At 34.1% G+C, this 12,716-nt stretch overlaps 1 protein-coding gene and 2 non-coding genes across 3 annotated transcripts; 2 read left to right on the forward strand and 1 right to left on the reverse strand.

The window, feature by feature from the left end:
- Positions 1-407: 407 nt before the first annotated feature.
- Positions 408-479, forward strand: Trnap-cgg (transfer RNA proline (anticodon CGG)). The gene has a single exon. It is a non-coding gene; the product is annotated as a tRNA-Pro (tRNA).
- Positions 480-1,713: 1,234 nt separating this feature from the next.
- Positions 1,714-1,785, forward strand: Trnaq-cug (transfer RNA glutamine (anticodon CUG)). The gene has a single exon. It is a non-coding gene; the product is annotated as a tRNA-Gln (tRNA).
- A 4,901-nt stretch (positions 1,786-6,686) lies between these two features.
- Positions 6,687-9,206, reverse strand: LOC135121600 (alcohol dehydrogenase class-3 chain L-like). Its single transcript, XM_064045901.1, has 6 exons — positions 8,987-9,206; positions 8,761-8,933; positions 7,470-7,677; positions 7,193-7,413; positions 6,966-7,146; positions 6,687-6,906 (listed from the first exon to the last, which is right to left on the reverse strand). Exons 1-6 carry the CDS (start codon positions 9,144-9,146, stop codon positions 6,722-6,724), a joined length of 1,128 nt encoding a protein of 375 aa, XP_063901971.1. The 5' UTR covers positions 9,147-9,206; the 3' UTR covers positions 6,687-6,721.
- Between the last annotated feature and the right edge of the window lie 3,510 nt (positions 9,207-12,716).

Raw genomic sequence — 12,716 nt, forward strand, 5'->3', positions numbered from 1 at the left:
TACATCGCTGTGGTCTTAGCTCGAGCCTTAGATGCCCGAGCTGCTTAACTCAATTAAATAAAAACGTTGCAAGCTAACACAAGCTCGAGCCTCAAGATGGCCGTTCCGATTCGGCTATGGTTTATATATCATTATAAGTACTTCTGGTCCTGTCAGTAGGGGGTTTCTTTACTGCTTTTTATGCTTTAAATCTAATACATGATTTACTCAGCCCCCAGGATAGGGCAATCACTTTTAGGCACAGGAAAGCTCCGAGTGAGGCATACCTGAGGTCGCTTCTTAAATAGCCCTTATTTCCAATTCCGCAGATGCAAATAATTTAAAAGTAAAAGTGCATTGGTATTGGGGTTTACTGAAAAAGTAGTCCTAGGTTTCAAATAATTAATTTTTAGTTTGTCTACTTGCGAGGGTGATTGGTCTAGCGGTATGATTCTCGTTTCGGGTACGAGAGGTCCCGGGTTCGATTCCCGGATCGCCCCTTTGCGTTTTTCGTTCTTTGCCTTTCCTTTTTCTTTAAAAAAAATGGGTCTTTCTTTAACCGACCTACTATTCACATTATTTCTAAACTTTCGCCTCATTACATACCAGTTTTTAAATGTTTAATCTAGCTGTCTTTCATCTTTAATATAAACTAAATCAAAAAAGATTTAAGAATTTAATTTTCAACTTTATGCTAAACTGTAACATAAAAATGATATTTATATAACGTTTTAAACTTAGTTCAGTGAACTTCTCTGCACATACTTGCAGAGTGATTTGTATTTTAAACTTTATTAGTTTGAAATTTGCTCATTATAGTTGCAAAGATTAAGGAAAGTTTACTATTTTATTCGCATAAGCAGAAACTTTGAACACTATTATCTTGTTAGCAATACTTATAGTGGAATTTGCATAACTATATAAGTTTCTGTTAATTTTCATATTTTATCGGGTACTACTGAGTTGATTTTAATTTATGTTAGCATAGTAAAAAGTACTTTTTTTCTTATTTACTTTAAGAGGGTATATAATTTTAATTAAGAAATTCTTTTTAGTAACTCGACAATAAAAAACATTTTAAAAAGTTCCTGTCTTTGTAGTACAAAAAATATTGAAATTAAAAGATGGAAAAAAGTTTCTTTTCAAATCTTTTCAAATCTTTTCAAATCTTTTCAAGTTTTGTTTGTAAATAGGTGTTTTTAATAGCTAACATTCACATTAATTACTTAATAACTTGTCTTTAACTCAGTTTTTTTCCACATAGCTTTCTTTTTACTTATTTCAATCGTGTGACTATCGGCATTTTATATAAAAAAGATACCTCTCCTATGCTTTGTATTTTTCACAGATTTAAAATTTTTTTATATTCGACTTGTTAGAGCTTCGACTTGTTAGAGCGTTAAATTCATTTTACTTTTTTTTAAAACACCGCCTGGAATTAATGATAAAAGATTACAAACTACACCAGCGCTAAGTACTTATGCCTTAAAAGCGAAGATACTTAAAGCTTTTAAAGTAATAATTATTAGTAAAAACATATTACTACGAGAAGCAAATGTTAAAACCTTAATCTATATATTAATAATATAAATTTATACTGCACATTAGCGCTGTCAACAGTGGAAGTACAAGCTAACACCTGTGGTGATTAAGGAGTTTGCACAAAACCATATCGTTAATATTTTAGAGTTAATAATTTATAAGTAGCCCTAATTGAAGTGACCCTTGTCCTCAGGTTGCATGGTGTAACGGCTAGCACGTCAGACTCTGAATCTGGAGATTCGGGTTCGAGTCCCGGTGCGACCTTTTACCTTGACTCTTCATTTTTAGCACCCTTACCGGCTCCTCGCCAGCTTGCTTGTTAGTGTGTTCTCCTTATAATGTAAAATTATAACTTGTTGGTATTTAAAATACAAATCTTACCCTTTCAAAATTATCAAGGTGTGCACTTTTTTTAGTTAAAAGTTTGTATTCATTATTTTTGATTACTTTTTAGTTTTTTAATCTTTGAGTTAACAAAGATGTACTTTATGGTAGTATTAAAGTATTATTAACTTATAATAAAGGCTTCAAGACTTCTAAGTAATGAAAGTAAGTAATTCTAGAATTATTTAATGTTAAAATGTTAAAGAAGCAGCTAACTTTAAATAATAACAGGATAAATTTACAATATTTTTAAAAGTAAAATTTATAATAGGATTCTATTACAATCAATAGCAAAACGCAGTTAATTAAGTTAATTTTAGCAATTGTAAGCCGGCTTTTATATAAAACTAAGACAGTTACATATTAAGTAACTAAGGAGGCTAAACAATGGTGCTAACAGTAAATCCCAGCGCTTATGAGATAAGCTAACCCTAATAAAAATAACAGTAATTTTATCGAGAATGATAAATATTAAAAACGTACGGAATTATTTTCTCGAAGTAAAGGCGACGAATATACAAAAAAGTAAACCAAGTACATAAACATAGGATCTCACTGTCTTTTGGTATTAAAGAAACTGCGTAGCTGTTTTTAGTGGTCAAAAACATCTAATAGAAGTGAAAATAAAAGCGTTTTCGTATTACCAAACTCGAATTCTAATAGCTAGAGATTAATTTTGTTTTGGTAGGTAATTTATTACTAGAATTATTTAAAAATAATAAATATATATACAGAGGTAGCGACTTTTTTAATTAGTGAGTATAGTTTTAATTTACAAATAAATTCATGCTTCTTGAGCGACTTGCAAAAAAATAAAATATTTAAAAACTAGCATATAAGCATTTCATAAACTTGCTGCGGAAAAAGCACGAAAGTAAAAAGTTGACATAAAAAATATAAAATCTTCGGCAGGTAAGTTTCTTCATAATAGTATCAGTGACAATAACAATACCTTATACCTTTAAAAAATATTATTAAGAAATGTACGGCATGTGTTCCACTCTAGTCTCCGTATTAAAACATGTTCTTAATAAATAACATAGCTCACTTTCATATTCTTCAATGAGCTGATATTTTGAAGATTCCACCCCGCAATCACCCTATAAGTATAAAAAATATGAAATCTTCAAAAAAGGATATTAAACTCATACTAAGATGTAGTTTACTATAGTTAAAAGGATAAATTTTTATAATTACTACGGTCTTTAGCCCAAATCCCATATTTTTAATGTTTTTTGGCGGGCTGTAAAAAAATTCCTCTCCAGCCGGAATTAGTTGATATGAAAGACCATTCTTTAAAGAGAGTTCATCCATTTTGATTAACAACTTCTTCAAGTGTGCTTCATTTTTAACAACACCTTTACTCAAATGATCAAAGCATCGAACTTTTGGTTCCATTTCATGCGAGGTAAAATCATCGCAAGATATACTTCTAAGCTTCGACTTTTTTTCAAAAGACATTTGTGGGCCAATTGTTACTAACCCACTGTCTGTATTTAAGGTATCAACAGCCTGGCTTGAATGTAATTTTGATTGGAGGTGTCCATATACAAGTTACCAAAAATACATCCCAAAAGGCAGTTAAAAAAATAATGGTTACCTTTTTAAAGAAATTTATAGTATTCTAGTAATGCTAATCCATAAAAAATACTAGGTTTATAAGCGTTACAGAGAGAACTTTATATATGGCCAATATTACGAAGTTCTACTTAATTGTTGTAATATCTGAACTCAGCTCCGAGTCTCCCAGCCCAATTATGGCAAGTGATCATACTAAATTTTAGCTAACAACGTGGCCAATAGGTGAGAAACCAAGAAGACCCCTCCTAACCCTTTAACTGGTGTACATTTTGCAAATTTGGTCTTGAACGGATAATAACTTCCCTATTTATGTGCAGCGACTGTGATGTAGGTTTTTGTACAAAAGTTCCTAGTACGATAGTGAGGCTTCAAATAAGGTAAACAGGGCGTAATGACTGACAGTATATGAGGATTTATAAAGGCACGGTTACATTTATACCCCAATAGAGAACCATTAAAAAGAATCGTGCTTGTGGGATTCGATCCCACGACCTTGAATTTGTGTCTCAACGCTTTAACTGCTGAGTTAAGGAAGCCGACTCACAATCCCGGTTCGGAGAATTCCTTAAATGACTTTGTAGTATCTTTCAGTCTGAATCTTCAGCTGATATCGAGTGCCCTCATATGTTTGTATAATTTTTCTCACTCTAAAGTTTTAGCCAAGCTTGAGGGCCCCTATTGTTTATTGTGCGCCCCTTAGGCCGGAGTGTGTGGTCGATATCTTAAGTGCCCTAACATTTAGGGCATAGCGGTGTGTGCTTACGGCATATTAGAACATATAAGGATATATTTTTTTAATAACTGTAAGTTATTAATCCATATTATATGATTTACTATATATTAACCTTTTATTTATTTTCTAGAGTTTTTCTTATATCTAGTACTTGTTTAATACTTTTTTTTTTTCCTATTCTTCTTTCTTTTTTGAGTTGCAGCAGAAAGCTCGAAATGCTGATACAGCCTCGAAAAAATCTTAAAGCTTTAAAAAAAATTAAAAGAATAATACTAGCCTTGTAATTTTACCCCTTTTATAGATCCTCAACGCTAGCGGAAATCGATAAAGGAACTAAAGAAATAAATTTATCGGCTAAAAACAATTTTTTGATCATCGTGCGGACCAGCCGTTTATAAAAAGAGTGATAATATTCATTTACCAAGGCTTACCAGATAAAAATATATAGTAGTGATAAACCCTGCTAATAGCCTTAATAACCCTGTAGGCCGCGAAAATAAATAAAGTTATTTATAATAATAATACTAATAATTATAAAGTAACAGCCAAGTGCTAAATACAATATTCCTACAGTTACTTTTAACGATAAAATGAACGAAATAAGGAGTCAAAATTGACAAAAGCATATAGTATTGGGAACTCCCAGCGAAAATAATAATGTAGTTCGAGTTCGAATGTCTAGAAATTAAGTAGAATTTTTACCACTTTATTGAAGTTGGGTATTATTAAATATTATCTAAATCCACTACCTAGGGAGGTACGAAAAGAAATGGAATATTAATAGTATTGCACTACGGGATATCCCTGGTTACCACAAGTATAGAACGCGTTACCTCTTTTAATTAAAATGCTGAGGTTTCAGTGTTACCGTTAAGGGAACGCGGTAGAACTAGTCAATATTCAAGTGCAAGTAATATGGGCGCACAAAGAAAGATTTCATCTCGCAACTTAAGTGCTTTGAGTGCGGTCAACGCCTGGTTTAAGAGTTTGCTTTCGGTGTTATAGAATAGTGGGCCGCTGCTTTTTTAGGGCTGCGTTCTTTTGAGCTTTTATATTTTATGTAATGTCTAACGCTCGCCCAGCTTCAGCAGCGATGTTACAGCATTAGTTTTATAAGTTATAATATAGGCGCTGTAGTTCGACGAGGGTTAGTATACGCGCAAGAAGAAAGAAAAAACCAATGCAAACTGCCTGGGTTGTCATATCGACGCGTAGTAGTGTTGCCAATAATATTGTTAATAGCCAAAGTAACAATGTTTTATATAAAAACTCTTTAAACTTTATTAGTAATGCTTATACTTCTCCGACTTTCAATCTTAGCAACATAGAGGACTCCCAGCGTTATATTAAATAAAATAAAATACCTCTTCGACTTTCTTCAAAAATTGAAAATACAGCTTGAGTAGTGAGAGCTATTTCAATATACAAATCGATTGTAGTAAGCCAGCGCGGAAAAAATAAATTTTTTTATCTTGCGAGAATCATTCTTTATGCAATAGCAGTGCTTTTATCTTTAATATTAAGCATAAACAAGTAATAAAAGCTATTTTACGAATGTTCTTTTAGCACAAATAATATTGAAATGAATAACACTTCGGTTCTCGGTCTCGCTTCAATCGTTTTAATATATCATGAAAGTTAAGTTAAACAGAATGTTTACTCTTGCACCACTTACAATAAAAAAATTCTTTATCAATACTTTTCAATATTGCTCGCGTTTTTAAGTTTAAATTGGAATTTGACTTACATAGCACCGTTCTAACAACCCAAAAATGCTGTACCGTGGCAGTTAAAAAATAAAATAAACAACGGGGCCGACGATTTAAGATGACTTGCTTACGTTTCAGCTTAAACCCAACCACTCAGCTATTTTTAATTCCATTTACTAATTGTCTTGTTTAAATAACTTTTTCATTAAGTTTAGGTCACTTAACAGTTACACTATGACAAAGAGCAAGCAAATTTAGTTAACTTTGCATAACAATTTAGTTTTACTTACTATCGTACGGTATAGTGGACTAAACTATAGCGTTCTAAGGCGAAATAGGTAGAGAGAAGAATAAGGGTTTCACTAAATTATTTTGCGCTAGCATCAAAGGTCTAAATTTGTTAAGTAGGTAGGGCTTTTATATAACATAAAAACAACTAAACTTTTTATTCAGGAGGAATCTAGGATTTCACGTATGCGTACAAATAGAATATAATTCTAATTCAAACGAATCCTAAAGCCAAAAGTACGTGTGTTTAATTTACTTGCTCCCCTCTCGCTTACAAACTATACAAGCTCTGCGCACCAAATAAAAAAAGAAGTCCCCCCCAAAAATTAAATACTTATAAAATACTAATTTGTAAAAGTAAACGTTTGCGATCTTGAGGTTATTAAAATAATTACAAATTCAAGCTATTGGTTGAGCTATATTGCAATAGGCTCGAACGTTATCTTTTTTATTAACTTAAAACACAAGAGGTCATAGCTCCCCATTGTAAGACCAATAAGCAACACTATTGCTGCACATTGACGATGCATCGAATAGCTCCTCCGTCGCGCGCAACATCAAAAGCCTTATTTATATCTTGAAATCCAAATTCATGCGTCACAAACTCGTCTATTTTTAATTGACCATCCATATATTCGTCAACAAGCTTAGGCACAGAATCCCTACTTTTGAATCCTCCGAAAGCGCTTCCTATAAAAGTAATTTCGCATGACCAGACTACTGGTTGCAGGAGTTTCCGAAAAGAAGACCTTTCCACACCCTGCCGGTCACAAGCTGAAAAGGTCGTGTAGAGATTTCCTCCCCCGCAGCGGCTACTCCTATTATCACTGACTGGCCCCAGCCTTTATGGCAACACTCAAGCGCTGTTCTCATTAGCTCTACATTACCAACGCATTCAAAACTATAGTCTGCGCCGCCATCCAGAAGTTCCTACGAAACATTGATAAAAAAAATAAAATATATACATAAATATTACGATTAAGACATCCTTTAATTTCTTGTCGGGATGCGAGTGTGGGTTAACAAAGTCAGTCGCGCCGAACTTCTCTGCGATTTCCTTTTTACTGTCGTTTATGTCAACTGCCACGATCCGAGCAGCAGCTGCTTTAACGCACCCCATTATAACAGCCAGACCCACGGCACCTACTCCAAAGACTACACAGGTGGACTTCGGCTCTACTTTCGCAGTGTTGAGAACTGGGCGCAAACCATTTATTTATCCTGAAAGTATTGTTTTTCACCTATAGGATAACCTGCGCCGTAGCCAGTGGTTATTCCACATCCAAGAAGACATATGCGGTTAAAAGGCGCAGAGTTGTTAACTTTGGCTACTGAAATTTCGGCACATACGGTGTATTCCGAAAAAGTGGAACATCCCATAAAGTGATGAAGCATTTTTCCGCGGCATCGAAAACGGCTTGTTCCATCTGGCATTAAACCTTTCCCCTGCATCTCTCGAATCTACAGAAACTTTAGTCAAGAGTCGCAACACAACTTTATTGATTATTTTTATCATGATTTACTCGATCTAACACAGGATAACCCTTAAGAGTGTGAAAAAATAGAACAGTACGACTCCTTCGTGCGATTTACGAAAACTCAAATTATTAAGAAAATAAACAATTTTTTAAAAAAGTTATGCGACCTACTAAGTTAATATTTAGCAAAACCAAACCTCCAGGCAATAGCAGTAATTAGTAAGCAATTTTAGAATACAGAAGGTAAAAGCTTAGAAGGATCGTTGAAACAAGAAGAATTTTAAAATGTTGTATAAAAAATATACGGCTTTAAGTCGTAAATCACACAAGAAGTTTGCTAAAACTGTAAACATGGTGTCATTAAACACAACAACTTGATGAAAGATTAACTCCCACAAGTGCAAGTGACTTTTAAATACGAATATATATTGCCGGCGTGTAGCCATCCGCTTCAATATAAATGGGCGTCAATAATGGATTATCTACGCAAAAGTTGAGTAAAAAGAAAATCAGAGCTTGCTTTTTAAGATTTTTTATTAACTCGAAGCGTAATCTGGAGAGATGCAGTAATAACTTGAAAAAAAATATATTAAAAAAACGTACAAGTGCAGCTTTGCGATTAACAAGGTTTCTTTTTAAAAAAATTCTAATAGTTAAAGGCTAGGCCTAGTACTCTTAGGCAATATTATTTCATTCAATTATAAAGTTGGTCTTAAAAACTTCCATAGCAGACAAGGTTTTAGCAATCTAAACTTTATGTTTTAGATCAAAAAAATAAAACTTACGGGTGATTTGTAAAAATTGTTTGACTATTAGCGGAAAAAATATTATGCACTAAAACTCTTAGTTTACAAATATATTTTATTGTCCAAGACGCGAAAAACATTAATAGCCTAATAGTAACTTATTAATATAAAGCTTCTTATATTAGGTCAAAGTTTTAGACTAATATCTAACTGCAAGTTTAATTTGGTGCTTATTTGTATTAATGTGTGCTTATAAAAGCGCAATGCATCTTAAACCGGACAACGATCTTAATATTGAATCAATAAAGCAAAAATTATACCTTACTGCAAAGATTTGTCTTTTCACTTCTGCAAAATTTGCAGGCTTTGCACTGAGGGGTGTACAACGGTATGACATGATCACCAACTTCTAAACTAGCAACCTTTTTGCCCACCATTTCCACAATTCCGGCCCCTTCATGGCCTAAAACGCATGGAAAAACACCTTCGGGATCTGCATCACAAAGTAACAAGAGAATTATTAAGGCTATAAGTTGACTTAACAACCTTTTCCTGTACGAGTATACTCATCCGTGTGGCAAACACTAGTAGAAACAATTTTAATCCGGACTTCTCCTTCTTTAGGTGGAGCCACTTCTATAGTTTCAATTTGTAACCTGGAACCTGCCTCCCAGCATACGGCCGCCCTACATGCGATCACAGGCATACTCACTTGTTAAAGAAGACCGCTAAGGTCTCTACAATAAAATTACGCTTCATTAATACCAAATAATAATAATACCATCTAACTGGGTACCAACTAAATCCCTCCTATGTAAAGAGTGGTTCCTATTTATCGACATAATAACCAAAAACTACAAACTAAAAACATTTGGCGCGTTTTACTAATTTTTAGTCGAAATCTAGTATTTTGTACTTCTCTATCTTCTTTAGTTACACATATATTGTTAACTATTTTTTTAATTTTATTTCTTATTACGGTATTAATATCCTTTTAAAAGAATTTAACTATTTACTAAATTGAAAAAGTTTGACTAGCTAAAGGATTAGATGCGACAAACTAAATTTATACTGCTTAGGCGTGTATAAATAGAGATTCCTGTTTATAATTATTAAAGCAAACTGTCATTTTAAATTGTTTTGGCGCTTATTGTAGAGTCGCGTTCACTTTTTTTAGGTCTGAGCTTTGATCTTGGTCACGTGCTCAATATATATCATGTTTATATACTTCGTAATATTGTAAAACTTAACTTTCCGCAACCCCCACGTCGGCCGGCGAGAGACGAATTAAGCGGTCATTAGTACTAGTTTTGAACACTTTCCCGGAAAAGGGCCTGCAACTACGTATTCCAATCACTTGTTACCCGCCAGAAAGCGTTGAACTGATGTGTAGGTGTGACTGCACAGGAAGTATCATCGCTCCACGTTGCGTCAAGTGAAAAAACCATATAACGATGCAATCTGATGCTTACGAGAGGCCCAGCAGGTGCGCTAACTGCGACGAGACCTAATCTGCAAACTGCCAAGAGTATTCAACAAACTCAAAAATTGTTTCTCCGCTACCAGCACGTCAATCCCAACTAATAACGCCGGCGATCTCTTTGCAGCCATGATGACACAAAAGCATCACAACCCTTAACATTTATAGCAACGACATAGTTTTTAAAACAACCAGTAAAATACTGGCACTACTTGCGCCTTCTCTTGAAACATTTTAAGGCAAAGCAGTTTGGCAACCGTAAAGGTAATTATAATGCGCCCATTGTGCTGTCTGAAGCTCATGCAGTGGTCGCTTACAAAGTGCACTACAAGAAGGGTGACTACTGCAACTTTTGCAAAGTGTACTGTGAATGACGCGCTGTAAAGCTAGAGGGCATCTGAAAGCGGACGGTTGGATGGTGCTCTGGAACACAAGTTGTATACGCGATTTATCGACCGAAAATGTACGTTGCCATCGAAGCTCAGTGGATAGAGCATTGTCTCGCAAACTCAAGGCCACGGTGTACAACTCCCCTCTTCAACTACAAACGTACCCTCTTGGTAGACGCCTTTTCTGGTTCAACGAAATTTGACTGCATCATTTGATTGCCTTCGTAACTTAAAAGGTCATAAAGGCTGAGAAAAATATTAATAGAACGAAACAAAGTAAAAAAGAATAAGAAATGACCTTATTTCAGGTTTTTAAATGCTTCTAAACATAAAATTTCTAAATTTTTCGGATAAATACCTATTATTTTGAGATTTTGGTAGCTTTTAACCAATTAAAGTTATTTAAATTTCCTTGAGTCTAATAACGATACAATAATCCATCTGTGGATGGCACCCCTTAGTCTCAATTCCCTGCCGAACAAGTACCGAGAGACACCGGGGATAACAAACGTGATGATGTTTGTGTGGTATTGCTTGATACTTTTATAAAGTCATCCGTTCGCTTCAAGCTTTTTATATCAACTTCGGTGTTTTTGACACGAGACAGACCAGTCTGGTATCGGTCTACAAATCCCCGACAGGTCGCTGCTTCAACGTAATTTACCCACCGTTCGCCAAGGCGATTTTTACTGCAAACCCGCTGCTTAAAACAGTCGAATTAAGAACTTAAAGGAAAAATACTTAAGTACGCAGACTAACCCAACCTTCGCGTGCAGGTTACTCAACCTCTAACTCACTGATAAAAACAGAAACTTCGGATGTCTTCGACATTGCCGTTATTAAAGACCTTAAATTGGTTCCAATCGCCGAGTTGGGTGTTCTCCTGCCCGTCTTTCAAGGTCGTTATATGTTTGACTGACTACTTTTATAAAACTTAAATGGTCATTGTATCACACGTTGGAAAAAATGATAAAGCTACAACTTTATATTGACACATAGTTAAAAATTTTTTTTACGAACAACGTACGAAATAAAAATTTTTATTCGCTCATGTTATATTTATAGCCATTTAACTATATTTTGCTATGACATACATGGTGCAAAGATGTTAACACACAGACTAATAAAATATATAAGTCCAGAGACGCGATTTTCTTAAATAAATTTTTTTAGTACAATAAAATAAGAAAAGTCTACCTTATTAATGACGCAGCACAACAATAAAATTAACTAAATTACCACCATTAATATATTTATAACAACGTCAAAGTTTTAAAAACTTTTTAAGGACAACTAATATATGCTTATATAAAATGAAGACTAAAGAATAAATATTAAACTAAATAATTAGTTAATAGAACCCACTCTAAAAAGCCTAGAATTAAAACGCTATCATTTGGAAAACTGATAATATATATAAAAACAATGCATTCACATTACAGTAGGGATAACCACCGCACGTATCATAAAGCAACCACTAGAATGTATATATACAAGGGCTACTGAACTTAAAAAAATAATATAAGTTACAAAGCAATTATAAATCAGCTAAGGATCGCGATTTTACAACCCTATCGAAATCAAAAAACCACAAGGTTAATGGCCATTAAAAAAACTTCCACTTAAAACGCAATATAAAAACAGCCCTAACAATCTAAACCATTTGCATACAACATAAATTATTAAAAAAATCATATTTAAATCCTTAAACCTCTAAATTTAACAAATGATTGTAACTATAGGGCATAACTCCATAAGTGTTAATAAGCGTTAATATTAGGACTCGATCCCATTCCTTAGGATGAGCTGGACGGTCTTTGCATAACAATTTACAAATACGTTATCCGATCAAAATTTACTTGAAACCTTTAATTTAGTTTTTAACCACAACACACATGAAAGCAATTTAAATCTAATTAAAAGAAAATATATGCGCCAAACTGTAGGCATAACGAAAATGCCGGTATGAAATAAGCACCACCGCATAGGTAGGCGTACTGTCCGGAGATCATTAACATGTGAGATGCTAACATAAACACCGTCGGTGACGATAAACCAACCTAAGTGTTTAAAAAGTAAGGCCACTGCGGTGACACTGTCGAAGGCACGATGACCTGTACCAGGTGTCAACTTTAGTGTTCATTCTTTGTATTCGTAGGGAGCGCAATTTGCTGGATGCACTTTTGGAAACTTTTGCTTACGTAGGGAGTTGCGAAAGTGCACTTGTAAATTAAAAGCTTGTATTAAGACTCCTTTCAGACTGCCATAAAATTGTTTCGGGTCGTTGGTCATTAAGTGAAAGTCTGTCTATGGTAAAGGGTGTGTATATTATGTCCTCGCCCAAAGTTTTCATTAAATCCAAACTGTTGTAATACGCCTTCTTATTAAGTTGGGTGGTGTTTGCTTA

This window comes from Zophobas morio, unplaced genomic scaffold, assembly GCF_036711695.1.
Source record: "Zophobas morio isolate AGI-343-1 ecotype UQ-CSIRO unplaced genomic scaffold, CSIRO_AGI_Zmor_V1 ptg000640l, whole genome shotgun sequence".
Taxonomy (NCBI): domain Eukaryota; kingdom Metazoa; phylum Arthropoda; class Insecta; order Coleoptera; family Tenebrionidae; genus Zophobas; species Zophobas morio.